The 13,824-nt window shown below is 43.0% G+C and overlaps 1 protein-coding gene across 1 annotated transcript in view; it reads left to right on the forward strand.

Moving 5' to 3' along the window:
* Positions 1–13,824, forward strand: part of LOC142476217 (transmembrane channel-like protein 2) — a gene marked incomplete at its 3' end in the record, with an annotated part of 63,308 nt that overhangs the window by 36,513 nt on the left and 12,971 nt on the right. Inside the window, exons 7-11 of the mRNA XM_075581707.1 lie at positions 150–231; positions 3,631–3,737; positions 7,505–7,603; positions 9,966–10,108; positions 13,576–13,723. Coding sequence (XP_075437822.1) covers positions 150–231; positions 3,631–3,737; positions 7,505–7,603; positions 9,966–10,108; positions 13,576–13,723 — 579 coding nt within the window. The remainder of the gene's footprint in view (positions 1–149; positions 232–3,630; positions 3,738–7,504; positions 7,604–9,965; positions 10,109–13,575; positions 13,724–13,824) is intronic.

Genomic DNA, 13,824 nt, shown 5'->3' on the forward strand with positions numbered 1-13,824 from the left:
TTTATTCCCTTATCTACTTTTCCAAATACCATGGGGAGTAACGGGAATAGAAGTAATATATGGTAACTCTAAAATGGCCAATTGGATCTTCCACTGTGAAAAAAAAATATCAAAAGTTATAATGATTTCAAATGCATTTTGTTTTTCAGAAATGGATAAAGTTTAAAAGGGACTTTGAAAATTTTAAAACTGCATGCATACCATGGGAAAGGAAGATTAAAGAAGTGGAAAGTATGTGGCGTTCACACCAAATCCATATGTTACAGTACATTTGAGAAAGGATTCAATGCTCATGACCTACACTCAGATGGAAGTTGCAATAATGGCCTGTCATTTACTCCGATTCCTAAGCCTTTATTTGTACAGTATGAGCTGTAATTGATAGTAGGGTTCATTAGAACAATACACCATGTGTAAACTACTGTATGTAAATGTTCTTACTCAGCATGGAAGTTGGGAACATAAAACAGAAATATAAAGCAATATGTGAAACCTTTTTTCTTTCATTCACCTTAAATATAATGGTCTGGATTTATTTCAATGAAGTTTAAGCACTCCATTTATCCACTCAAATAAGATTTATATTTGTTGTCTTGCCATAATTTATTACTGCACTTCAAAATGTCCGAATTTTTTGGAAGTTACATTAGGTGATCTCTGCCCTTGTCTTTGGTACAAAGACACTTAACTACAATAGTCCATTAAGTCATCTTCTTTCAATCTTAATACTCATAGGAATCATAGGCTCCTGATAACTACTTCAGATATTGTAGGACATGTTCAAAAGAAATGGGCCTTGCATTGGTCAAGGTGCAGAATGGTGTTGCAAGGGCTTGCTCCAGCTGAACGTACTTAAGGGTTGTTATCTTGATCATAAGGGAATGTGGGTGCTCATAAATATTATCAACAATACTACAGCATAAATGTCCTCATACTTAGGGGCCTATGCTAGTAGTCTTCATAACCCACTTATCGATGCTTTTTGGCTGTTATCAGCCCAAAATGCCTTCAGTGATTCAGAAAGCCTCAAATAAGTGGGTTGAATCGCCAATTTTTTCTACCATCAAAAAAAAATTGCCAAGTGAGCGGCGATAAGCCACTTATCGCTAGTTTTGAAACTCGTACAATTCTAGTAGCCTCGATACGTTTATCAAGGCTTATCGAGGCTCTAGAATGGCTATGTACTCCCAAATTCCTATCGCCAGAAAAAGTTGGCGTGAAGCTGCCAAGAAGCTTCAGAAGCGACGGCGAGAGAGGGACTTAGTTCCTGCATTGGATTGATGCCGGGTGTCTCGGGAGCTGATACACATTAATTCAGCATGAATCAGACGCAGGAAAAATGCATTTACAGGCCACTTAATTACATTAACAGTTAACCGCCAAGACAATGAAGGGGTTAACTACCAGTGCCCAGTTTATTGTGGGTAGCGGGGGTGGGTGAAGGTGGTATTTGGCCCTTATTGGGTGTTTAGGCCTTGTGGGGGGGCTGCAGGTGGAGTTAAGCCCTTCATTACCTTAGCGATTAATACCGTGAAGATAATGAAGGGGTTAACCCCTCCCGCTATCACCTGGTAGGCCTAAACATCCATCCTTGGGGCTACTACCCCCTTCACCCAATCCCTATACCCCCAATAAACAGGCTATTGAGGTTGAACCCCTTCCTTACCTTAGCGGCTAGCCGCTAAGGTAATGAAGCTGTTTTAATCAACATTTAATACCAGTGTGCATGAGCAGGGGGTCTCCAGAGCAGAACCGCGTTGATTTGAGGTCCGGGCACCCCCTGTTTCCCGAGATACAGGCCCCGTTATGGGGTACCGGTATCTCCTATGCATTTAAATCCCACGGTCACATGATGCGAGACATTTAAATGCATAGGAGATACCGGCACCCCATAACGGGGCCTGTATCTCGGGAAGCAGGGGGTCCCCGGACCTCAAATCAATGCAGTTCTGCTCTGGAGACCCCCTGCTCACCTACACTAGTATTAAAAATGTTATTAAAAGCCTGCAATCACTGGTGAGATATGTGCAGGGAGAGGCGGCCCTCTCTCTGTGCAGCTCTCTATGCAGATGGGCCAGATCGCTGCAGATCGCCGGGGGAGCCCTTGTGAGAGAGGCGAACATCAAATTGCTGGCTCCTTGCCAGTTTTGCTATCGCAGGTCATCAGAGCTTTCTAAATACCGTGATAACAACGCTGAAAAAAATGGTGACGTAACAGGACCAGCGAGTTGGTTTATGAAGCATAGTGTCTCAAGCAGGAAACGGACCCGCAGGGCTGAGGTAGGAAGGTGAAAGAACCTACCTGAGCCGAGGGACAGAGTCCTGATAGAGTAGTGAGTCGTAAGCTGGTCAGGGCTGGCAGCAGAGTTGCGTAGTCGGTGTGGATGCAGAGCTCGAGGCAGGCTGAAATCAAAGGTTAGTCGAGGTACTTGCAATGGTCGAGGCGGGCTGAAGCCAAGGGTAGTCGAGATATGTGAGTTGGGTCTGGTAACGTGAGAGACAAAAAGCATATACGCGTTGCATGAACAGAGCAGGAAACTGGAACTTTGCTCGGCAACTTCCCGCTAACAGGGCTTTCCTTTTAAAGGAAGTTTCCAGGAGCAAAAATGGACGATCCAGCCACAGAGAGCGAGCAAGAGCAAAATGCTGAACCGGAATATGAAAACCCAGAAAGGATTTTGCCAAACCTCATACATAGGCCCCTTAGAAACTAGTAACAAGTATTAAAACATTGGTGAGACATACTTACCATATTTTTTAAGAAGTGCTGAAAGTCACCATGTAGCCTATTTAAGTGAATAGGCCCCCAAAAATATATTCACTAAGCAGTGTTACTCCTTAAGACGCCTTCCAGGCCAGAAAACATCATGCACCCTATTCATTTAAATGGGCTGTAAAGGACCATATTCACTAAGCCATGCTGTAAGGTACCATAGCTTACGGCGTAGCATGGCTTTATACATAAAAAACAACAAACAAAGGAGGGCAAAGAGCTACAATAAAGAGAATTACTGGTAGGTACTAGGTACTGATGAACCGATCGTAGTCCTCCGCCCTCCTCCACCAAGATAGTCAGACCTCCTCAGTATAAGAGCCACCAGATACAAAAGAAAAAGACAGAGGCAAACATTGTAACCCGAAGACTTGCTTTACACGGACTTGCTGTAAGTGCAATATTGTTTGCTTGCGAAACCAGATAGCTGTTTACCACCAATCACACAAACATATCACTGTAACATTTGTCAAATGTATCAATAACTTGAAGTCATCTTCTTCAATGTTTTTCTTACTCACAGTCAAACATCCCCAGGCGCATGTGAAACCAAATCCTAGAACATGTCGAGAAATAATCTTCCAGCAAAGATGAGCTAAAATGCAATAACACGTTGAGTTGATAAAACACCCTCTGCGTTTCTTGAAGGAAAATTCTTTTGCATTTCAGTGATAAAATAATCTCAGTAAAATACTGTACATCACTGCATGGTTCCATTTGCTTTTAACTGACAGGTACATAGGTATTCTCTATATTTCACTCTTTCAAACTAGATATACATTATATGCAAACCTTGGCTTCATGTAATATAATTCTCCTTTTCTATGGTTCTAATTACATTGTTATTACTCCTTTAGGTCATTTTGGTTCATCTGTTGCATCATACTTTATATTCCTGAGGTGGATGTATGGTGTAAATCTAGTCCTTTTTGGTCTAATTTTTGGACTGGTCGTAATACCAGAGGTAAGCACTTTTTTTCTTCTCAATGCAATAAATCTTTTCTAGAGTATGATTTACCTGAGGTAACAAGAAAGCTGCATGAACTACTGTATTTGGAACAATTAAATGTGTCAATGGGCTAAATGAAGCCGGTTTGGAGACCTGTCGAAGACGCAAACATACTCATTGATATTTTATCGTTACTGTACTTTGCACGGTGGAGGTTATTATTCTTCACTTTTACCTACTACAACATGATTGTATTTACTTTTAAATCCAAATCTGTATAGTTTGTAAGTATACACATCTTTTGTTGATATCACATTTTCGCAGGCTTCTGTTGCATGTGTGACAAACCTTTAATATTTATGTTTTAGCACTGCAGAGATCATTTGTATATATTTATTTGCATATGTTATGATTTCTAAAAAAAATTATGCAGCGTGCTGAATAGTACTAAAACACAGGCAATGGTGGACTATATTTGTATTTCAGGCTTTTAACAGCATTACAGTAAGTGTAATATATGTGGACATCTGGAAAGATGTGTGTAGAAATGTCTTTGCTTTTGCTCTTATAGGCTACGGCCCCGGTGCGGGCGCCGGAGCACCTACCGGCACTCTCCTCCTCCAGCCGAGCGATCTGATGGACTTCAGATCACTCGCGACTGGGGGGCATGGCGGGGGGCGGGGCCATGACATCACGCGGCTGCTTCGCCCTCATTGGCTGATCTGCCGTCATGACGTGGCCAATCTTGTCTTTTGGCCAAAGCTGTCGCGCATCGCAACTTGTGGGCGCATGCACATACGCCGACTGGGGCCTGCCCCATAGAGGGCTGTGACTTGTGTGTGGCACGCACGCCATAGCGTGCACCGCAGCAGCCATTGGGTACCTAGTCTTTGACAAGTTCGCAGCCCAACAGTTCTCCCATAGAAACTATAAGGTTTGACATTACTATGTATTTGGTGAGCTTTCCCAACTGTGGGTTTTTCTAATTAACTTTAAAGTTTTAGGGGTAAATTCTATCTTGTCCGAAGTGGCCTTTCTGGACGATTTCAGACAAATATCCCCATTGATGTAAAGTGCCCGAGCTTTGGATTCTATAGAACAAGGCTCTTAGGGGCCTGTTCTAGTAGCTTCAATAAAATCACTGCCAAATCGAAGGGTTTGGCATGAACCTACCCCACAGTCTGACCTTTGTGTTATCACGGTATTCAGAAAGAATCAGAAAGCATTACCACAAGTCACAAAGGAAAAGGAGGTAGGAAAATGCCAGTACCGCTCGGGATAGCAGTGTCCTTATCTCAGCCTTTTTCTAAGTCCTACCGCTGTGATATTCCCGCAGTCTGTAAGAGCTGCACAAAGAGAGCTGCATCTCCCTGCACAGCTCTTACAGACGATCGCACTATTTTTATTTAATTTTAATAACAGAGTATTGAAGCAGGGGTTCTTCTGAGCTGAACCGCATTCATTTCAGGTCCGGGGACCCCCTGCTTCCCGAGTTACAGGCCCCGGTATGGGGTGCCGGTATCTCCTCTGCGTTTAAATGTCCTGGTCAAGTGACACAGGAGATTTAAATAATGCAAGGGGATACCGGTATCCCATACCGGGGGCTGTAACCTGGGAAGCAGGGGGTATCCAAGGCTAAAATTAATGCAGTTCAACTCCGGTGACCCCCTGCTTCAATACTATAGCGGTTAGCCGCTAAGGTAATGAAGCTGCCTGTAAATGTATTTTTATTACATTGGATTGAAGCAGGGGGTCTCTGGAGCTGGTATCAATGTGGGGCAGCTCCAGAGACCGCCGGCTTCAATCTGATGTAGTCAAAATACATTTATTCATCCAAGTCATACGTCAAAACCCATCCCGCCATCCTTGTTGTGGCGAGATGAGATCTGCGAGTTGCTCGCTAGTTGCTGCCTCGATGAGATTGCGGGAGCTACTAGAATAGGCTGATCTAACAAGAAATGCGAGTTTGTGCGTTTTTGGAGCTCCCCCTCGGTGTGTCTAGGCGGGAGCACTACCGCTAGGGAAGCAGCACTTCCCGAACAATGTTGGCATGCTATCGAAGCTTTCTGAATAGCTACACATGTTAAATCGTTGGAGAAGTGCTAAAAATGCTCGATGAGTTCATTATCAAACCTACTAGAAAAGGCCCCGTAGTTGCTTATTGTCCATAACTGATGATACTGTAGTTCTCGAGATAAAATCTTAGCAGTGTTATAAAAAGTGACATTACCACCTTCCTCATATTACCCGCTTGCTAATACTTTCCCCATACAACCCACCATCCTGCAGGCATTCCCCACTGTTTTGTTATATTGTCTGGCCACAAAGCATTCTGTGCCTGGATTTTTGTGGTGCACATGCACATTTTTTAATGCTTAACATTAAATTACAGTTACAACACTCTGTGCTATAATGTGTTAATGAATCATCCTGGCGTTTTCACTTTGAACAGATTAACAAAGATACGTACTGTAGCTGTACTGAGTATGAATCTTCCTGTAGTGCATATGATTCTTTTTTTCACTGCCCTTCAACCCTATGTCCCAAATAATGGAATTGTATCGTGTCCCAGATGAAAGCATTGGTCCAAAAACAAGTGCAAACTTTTAACTCTGCATGAGTCACAAGCTGCTTTGCTACATTTTTGCAATCACATTTACATTGCGTTAACCTCTGCTTCTAAGAGTTCTGTGGCAAATGTAAGAAGGAAGATAAACACGCTTCAAACATACTGTATGTCACTTGTGCAAATTAACGCAGATGAAAATGTATGGATAATCCTCCTTGCCCGGCTCCTACAGAGTTTACATCAATGGTTCTTATTTTGGCTTACTCAGAGGTGGTTACCTTGTCAGGGTGCTGGATTCGTGTGGCTGGGTGATGAGGTAGCAATGATGGGTGCTAGGAATATTATTCATTCGAACAGCAGCTTTATTGTTCCATGAACATTCACAGTGATCTTGGTATGAACATTGTGACCTTCACTCTTTTACTATCTAAACCCGGTCTTCCCTAGCTGCCTATCTCAGCCCACTGGGAGGAGCTGAGGCTTTATTCCCTTTTGTTGCCTAATGAAACACTCTTCTGGGCGGCATGGGTAGAGCTTCATCTCTTTAGGGCCTCTGTCGGGCCTTCTTCTAATCTCTCTGTCGGTGATCAGTGCCCCTCTCAGGGGCACTACATGCCACTTTGTGGCAATCTCAAGTAGGGACAGCTATGGAACCTCCGATGTGGCAGGTCCAACTATCCTGTGGGGCTGTGCTCTGTGGGGCCCCATTTGTGCATAGAATGCCGCTATAGAAATGCAGTGAGTAGTAAGAGACCATTCATAAGGACACTATCTAACTGCTGCACTTTCCCTACAGTAACTATTAAAGAATAAAATGGAGCTCCTTAGCCTATCCTACCTTTACACTAAACACTTACATACTATCTACAGTGAGATCCCTCCTCTGGGTCTCCTCCAGGGATCTCTCTTCCAGAAGCTTCTCCCCACTACTATATATATATATGCCAGTCTGACGTCACTGTATCCAGGCAGAAGGGGAAGGGCTTAACTACTGCTGAATCATCCCAGCACCATGTGATGGGGACAGGGTTTTACCCATATACCCTGTATGGGCCAACAAACTTAACCCCTTAAGGACATCATAATCCCAAAGGGGATTACATACAGTATGTTCTGTGTTTTGGATCAAATTGAACCATATTGATACTATACAAGAACAAACAATTAAACTATTCTGTTCTGTTTTTAACTTGTTTTCATATATGCAAACCAGATACTAATGGGAATGCCTTATGGAAGTTTACCTCGAAAGAATGTACCAAGAAAAGAAGAAAAAACCGCCATGGATTTCTCTGTGCTTTGGGATTTTGAGGTACATTCTTCTACAGTATGTTACTTTTTATTTCATCTTGTAGGTAGGGCTGATTTATTCAATGAGGATTCAGCACTTGTTAGGCAAATATATTAAGTTGTCACTGATTTATTGAGCATTTGTTTACATTTCAATCTAGAAACAATTACAATGGTGTTACCAGTGTCATTGGGCTCTAGTAAAAGAACCTAAAGTAACTGATGCTGAGAATTAAGTTGTCCGGTGAATACAGATAGGGTCGCCGACAGAGGGGGGGATTGGAGGGGCGAGGGGGGTGGAGTTGGGAGGGAGAGCCGGGACAAGTGTCTCTGTCCCAGTGGCTACAGGGGGGCCTGGCCATTCAGCGCTGGAAGTTGGGCTTGGCCAGAGGCTGAGCTTAACTTTTGCATCCAGCTTCCGAGTGGCCGGGCCTCTGGTTGGTGCCGCTGCGCCCCAGCTCCTGGCTCTCCCCAGCTGCTGCCTAGTCCCACGCCGAGCTTCTCTCTTTCTCCATCTGGTGCACGCTGGAAGCTGAGCCTAACTTCCCGGTGCACCCAACTCCGTCGCACACCGATTGGAGACAGAGAGGCCTGGTGTGGGATGATGCAGCAGCTGAAGAGAGCCAGGGGAGGACTTCTGGTTGCTGCCGCCAGCCCTTGCTCCCAGATCTTCTCAGCTGCTGCCTCCTCTTCCCAACATGGGTGCACCCGAAATTCAGGCTCAGCTTCCAGTGTGCACTGGTGGGAGAGAGAGGCCTGGGCTGGGACAAGACAGCAGCAGCAGCTGGAAAGTCGGGAGCTGGGGCCAGAAGCAGCAACCAGAGGCAAGTGTATTTGTGGGGTTGGGGAGGTTGTAAGTGTATTGGTGGTGGGTGGGTGGGTAGTGTATTTCTGGGGGTGGGGTGGTAAGTGTATTTTGAGGGTCTGGTAAGAATATTTGTGGGGGAGGTGGTAAGTATATTTGTGGTGGTTGGTAAGTGTATTTGTGTGGGTGGTAAGTATATATGTGGGGGGTACGTGTATTTGTGGGGGTGGTAAGTGTATTTGTTGGGGGGGTAAGTGTATTTGAGGGGGTGATAAATGTATGTGTTGGGGTGGTAAGTGTATTTATAGGTGTGGGGTGGCAAGTGTATTGGGGGGCAGTAAGTATGTTTGGGGGTGTAAGTGTATGTGTGTGGGGATGATATTTGTGGAGAGGGAATTGTATTTTGGGTGAAGGGGGGAATTATATTTGTGGTGGTTGTGGTAATTGTATTTGAGGGTGGCATCGGGGTGTTCGCATCTGGGAGGGTTTAGTGGTGTCTGTATCTGAGGGTGTAGTGATGTTTGTATTTGGGGGGTAGTGGTGTCTGTATTTGGGGGTAGCGGTGTCTGTATTTTGGGGAAAGCTGTGTCTGTATTTGGGGGGTAGCGGTGTCTGTATTTGGGGGGTAGCGGTTTCTGTATTTGAGGGGTAGCGGTGTCTGTATTTGAGGGGTAGCGGTGTCTGTATTTTGGGGGTAGCTGTGTCTGTATTTGGGGGGTAGTGGTGTCTGTATTTGGGGGTAGCGGTGTCTGTATTTGAGGGGTAGCGGTTTCTGTGTTTGGGAGGGTAGTTTTGTATTGGGATGGGGTATTGTGTGTGTGTATGGGTGGGGAGGTTGTGTGGGCAGTGTGGGAGGAGGAATTGTATGGGTATGGTAGGGAATTGTGTGTGTGTGTGTGTGTGTGTGTGTGCGTGTGCGCGGCTAGGGGAGGAGGGGGAAATGAGTGTGAGGAACAGGGTAATTTAGTGATAGTGGAAGGGGTGTAAGAGAGGGAGGGGGAGAGTGAGTGAGGAAGATGGGGGGAAGAGTGAGAGACAGGGGGGAGATAAATACAGGTGTGTGAGCGCCGACACGGGGGCGATGCTGACACGAGGGGCTAGTCCTGTGCCCTATGTCATCTATCTGCGGCCCTGAATACAGATGTAACAGGACTCACTGTTTTGGGAGTTACAGCTGAGAAAGCAAAAATCTGCAGCTCCGTAGATAGTGCTGCTTCAACATCGCTACAGGGGGGCCATGCTTCAGGATCAGACCCCCCACAGCGATAATCTTCTGGTGCCAGGGCAGCTACGGTCATGGTTAGGCAGCTTGCTCCAGTGTCAGAGACATTAAGTCCTGGAGACATTAAGTCCTGCTACATGTGTCACTTATAACTTCAAGTACCTACAAATGAAACTAACTCTGTTTTCCTTTCAAGTTGCTCTGTAACGACTCTGTTTTAAAATATCAACCTACTGTTCTCACTTGCAACAGCAAAAGCAATTCATTGTGTGAACGCCTAGAAGTAAAGTACAGTTTACAAAATCAGGGTTTTAGAAAATGTAAGATCATCATTTTATTGTAAATCTTCCTTTTCAGGGTTATGCCAAATATTCTGTTCTCTTTTATGGCTTCTATAACAACCAGCGCACAATTGGCTGGTTACAATTTAGACTGCCACTGTCCTATTTCCTGGTCGGTGTTGGTGTATTCGGCTACAGCCTGATGGTTGTCATAAGAACGTGAGTAAGATTAACTATCCATGTAACACAACAAACAAGAGCTTACTAATAAAGTGGCGGTAGATGTACCATGTATGGGGTGCCCACTGGAGTGATCTGCTAGAGCAATGGTTCTTAATTTTTTTACAGCAGGGGCACCTTGAAGGATTTTGTACATTTCATGGTCAACTGCGCTCTTCACACCTCACTCGTCCCCTCTTCGCTTACACATGCACGCTCACCCTCCTCTCCACAAGCACACACCCACACACTCACCCAAACTCTTCTTACACACTTCACATTCACCCTCACACATCATACTCATCCTTTAACTCAACATACACTCCCCCCCAGGCTGAGAATGAGAGGCATATCGCAGCCTCTATAGGGTCTATTCTAGTAGCTTTGATAACTTTGCTGCCATCTCGAACAGTTTGGCATGTTCCCACCGACAGTTTGTCATTTGTGTTATCACGGTATTCAGAAAGAATCTGAAACCCTCTTAAACTGTAGGGTACAGTAGGAAAATTCCAATACCGCTCGGCGTAGCAGTAAACTTATCTCAACTTTTTTCTAAGTTCTCCCCCTGTGATTTTCTTGCAATCTGTGCTGCTCAGAGAGAGACGTCTCTCCCTGCACAGCTCTCACAGATGATCGCAGTGTTTTTATTTAAATTTCAATACTAGTGTGCGGGAGCAGGGGGTCTCCGGAGCTGGCATTCATGTGCATCAACTCCAGAGAATTCCGGCATCAATCCGATGGAGGAAAAATGCAATCCAGCCACTGAGATGAGATCTTTGATAAACTCGCTATTTAGGGCCCCAACCAAATCCAAGGTTACTATTACTACTCACTTCTGTACAGACCCTAGGGCATCCAAGCACCTCCTGTTATAGTTAGAGATGGACAAACCTGTTTGAATCTGATCGCTGGATTTACCATACAGTAGCTTTCACTGCCAAATCCGATCAGCGCAATGAAATCTGCCATCAGATTGCTTCATTTTAAGGCAGCCTGGATTCTTCAAAATCTGTATTTTGGTCTTGTCTACATGGATTTTAAAAACCCTTAGACGCATTCAACTTAAATCCGTTCCACGGATTCCAACAATGTGCCGAATGGAATCATGAGGAAGCATTCCATTTAGTAGTATATCCCCTCAAACAACATAAGGAGAGACTCTTGAGGTACAGGTATGCAAAGTATTTTTAAATGAGTCACATCCCACACTTCGGATCTTAAGGATGTCCATAACAACTATATTGAGTTGACAAACCTAAGGCACCTAGTGACTGGAATGGTGTACTGGTGTTAGATCCAACAAGACTAGAACCCAAAACAACTGCTTTTCTAGCTAGTAGTGTGAGCAAAAACAGCTGCTGGGAAGCACCACTGTCACTGTCTATTAGCATCTCAAAGGGATATCTATTTTGTTGAAGTTTGATAAGAATATCATGATATGACCTGGTGATTTGAGTTAGTACTTATAATCTTATAAAGGATCAAGACAGTGGGCCATACAAAGCAGTGTTATACCATAAGAAACCTTCGGTGCTGGAATACAGTGGAGAGAAAAAGTTTGTGAAGTCCAATGATAATTATGGAAATTCCATAGTTTTTTTATTATAAACTTCAAACCTAGTATTTTCTTAAATAGAAAATAGGGTTTATATTAACCAATTCCATGTCTTTTGAAACAAAATTATGAATGCATTAAACAAAAAACAAGTAATTAAGAGTCTGGTATGTGCAAAAATAAGTGAAACCATGGTTTTATCAGCTAAATTAAAGCGGATAATTAGAATCAGGTGTTTAAATAATTAGTTAGATTTTCAGATGTGAGTTTGGGAGGCCACAGCCTATATAAAGATCAGAGACTTTGTGAGTTTGGTCTTCACCATACAGGGGTGTGGAAACACGTCATGCCACAATCAAAAGATATCTAAGAGGACCTCAGACAAGCAGTTATTGATGCTCAACAGTCTAGAAAGGGTCATCTTCAAAACCATCTCTAAGGATTTGGGACTCCACCAATCCATTGTCAGACAGAAAGTCTACAAATGGAGAAAGTTCAAGATCATAGTCACTTACCCAGGAGCGGTTGTCCTACCAAAATCTCTCCATGAACAAATCGGCAAATCATCCAGAAAGTCACAAATAACCCCAAAGTAATATCCAAGAATCTGCAGACCACACTCGCCTTGGTTAATGTGAGTGTTCATGAATAAACTATTAGAAAAAGACTGAACAACAATGGTGTGCATGGAAGGATAGCCAGGAGGAAAACACTGCTCTCTAAAAATATATTTTTGTGGATATCTCTAAAAAAGAACATTGCTTCACATCTGAAGTTCGCCAAAGAGCAAATATATGATCCACAAGACCTCTGGAACAATGTTCTCTGGACAGACAAGTCAAGGGTAGAACTTTTGGACCTCAATGAGAAATTTTATGTTTGGAGAAAACCAAACACTGTGTTTGAACAGAATAAACTCAATACAACTGTCAAGCATGGTGGTGGGAGTGTGATGGTTTGGGGCTACTTTGCCACCTCAGGACCTTGACTGCTTGCCATCATTGACAGAACCATGAATTCTGCATTGTATCAGAATATTCTAGAGGAGAATGTCAGGCCATCCGTCCGTGAGCTGAAGCTGACACGAAAGTGGGTCATGAGTTGAAGCAGTTCTGTAAGGAGGAATGAGCCAAGATTCCTCAAAACCGATGTGAGAGACTGACCAGAAGTTACAGGATTGCTTAATTGAAGTCATTGCTGCTCAAGGGGGTGCCACCAGGTACTGAATCTAAAGGTTCACATACTTTTTCACAAATAGTTATTGAATGTTGAATTATTTGTGGAAAAAATAAATGATCAAAAATTAAGATTTTATAACATTTTCGGTTTAAAATTTGTGAAATATGTGAAAATCCTCAGGGGTTCACTAACTTTTTTTGCCATTTTTACATGATTTGCACTATACACATAAAGATATACTGTACATACAGTACATACATTATTCATCTTCTTCTTTGCCCATCTATAAATATAGATGATATTTATACTTCTTTGATACTTATTAATATAATTTATATTCATATACAGTACAATTATGGAGTGGTGTTTAGTTCATCGGATTTTAAGTACTAACACTGATTTGAGCATAATTTCTTTTGATGAATTATTGATTGTTTTTTAAATCCCCGAGTAGCCGTGTAACTTAAAACAAGTATACTTCTCCAGGACTAATACATGAACTGTAATTGTGCAAAGTCATCATTGACGCTTTATTATTTGAATAGAATTCATTACTTCGGGAAATCATTTCTTGTATAACTTGGATGTGGTCCATTGTGATGTATCCACTGCGAAATCCCGCTTATTCTCTAGGCTGGGTGCAGTGTAGGGTCTGTTGCAGCCGATTAGTATCTTTGTAAAAAGTAGTATTTTGTTTCTGTCTTCAAATAACTTTGTCTTTCTTTGCTTTCAGAATGGCTAGCAATGCTAAAGAAAGCACAGGTGATGGAGATGATGGGGAATACAATTTCAGCTTTAAAATGTTCACTAGCTGGGACTATCTGATTGGAAATCCTGAAACAGCTGATAACAAATTTGCATCAATAACCACTACCTTTAAGGTAAAACCTGATATGAATCTATCTACACAGTATGCTTTATTATATGAATAGGTAATAACATAAAATGTTCCCCTAATGTTGATGATTAATTAATTGATTAA

This window comes from Ascaphus truei, unplaced genomic scaffold (assembly GCF_040206685.1).
Source record: "Ascaphus truei isolate aAscTru1 unplaced genomic scaffold, aAscTru1.hap1 HAP1_SCAFFOLD_1504, whole genome shotgun sequence".
Taxonomy (NCBI): domain Eukaryota; kingdom Metazoa; phylum Chordata; class Amphibia; order Anura; family Ascaphidae; genus Ascaphus; species Ascaphus truei.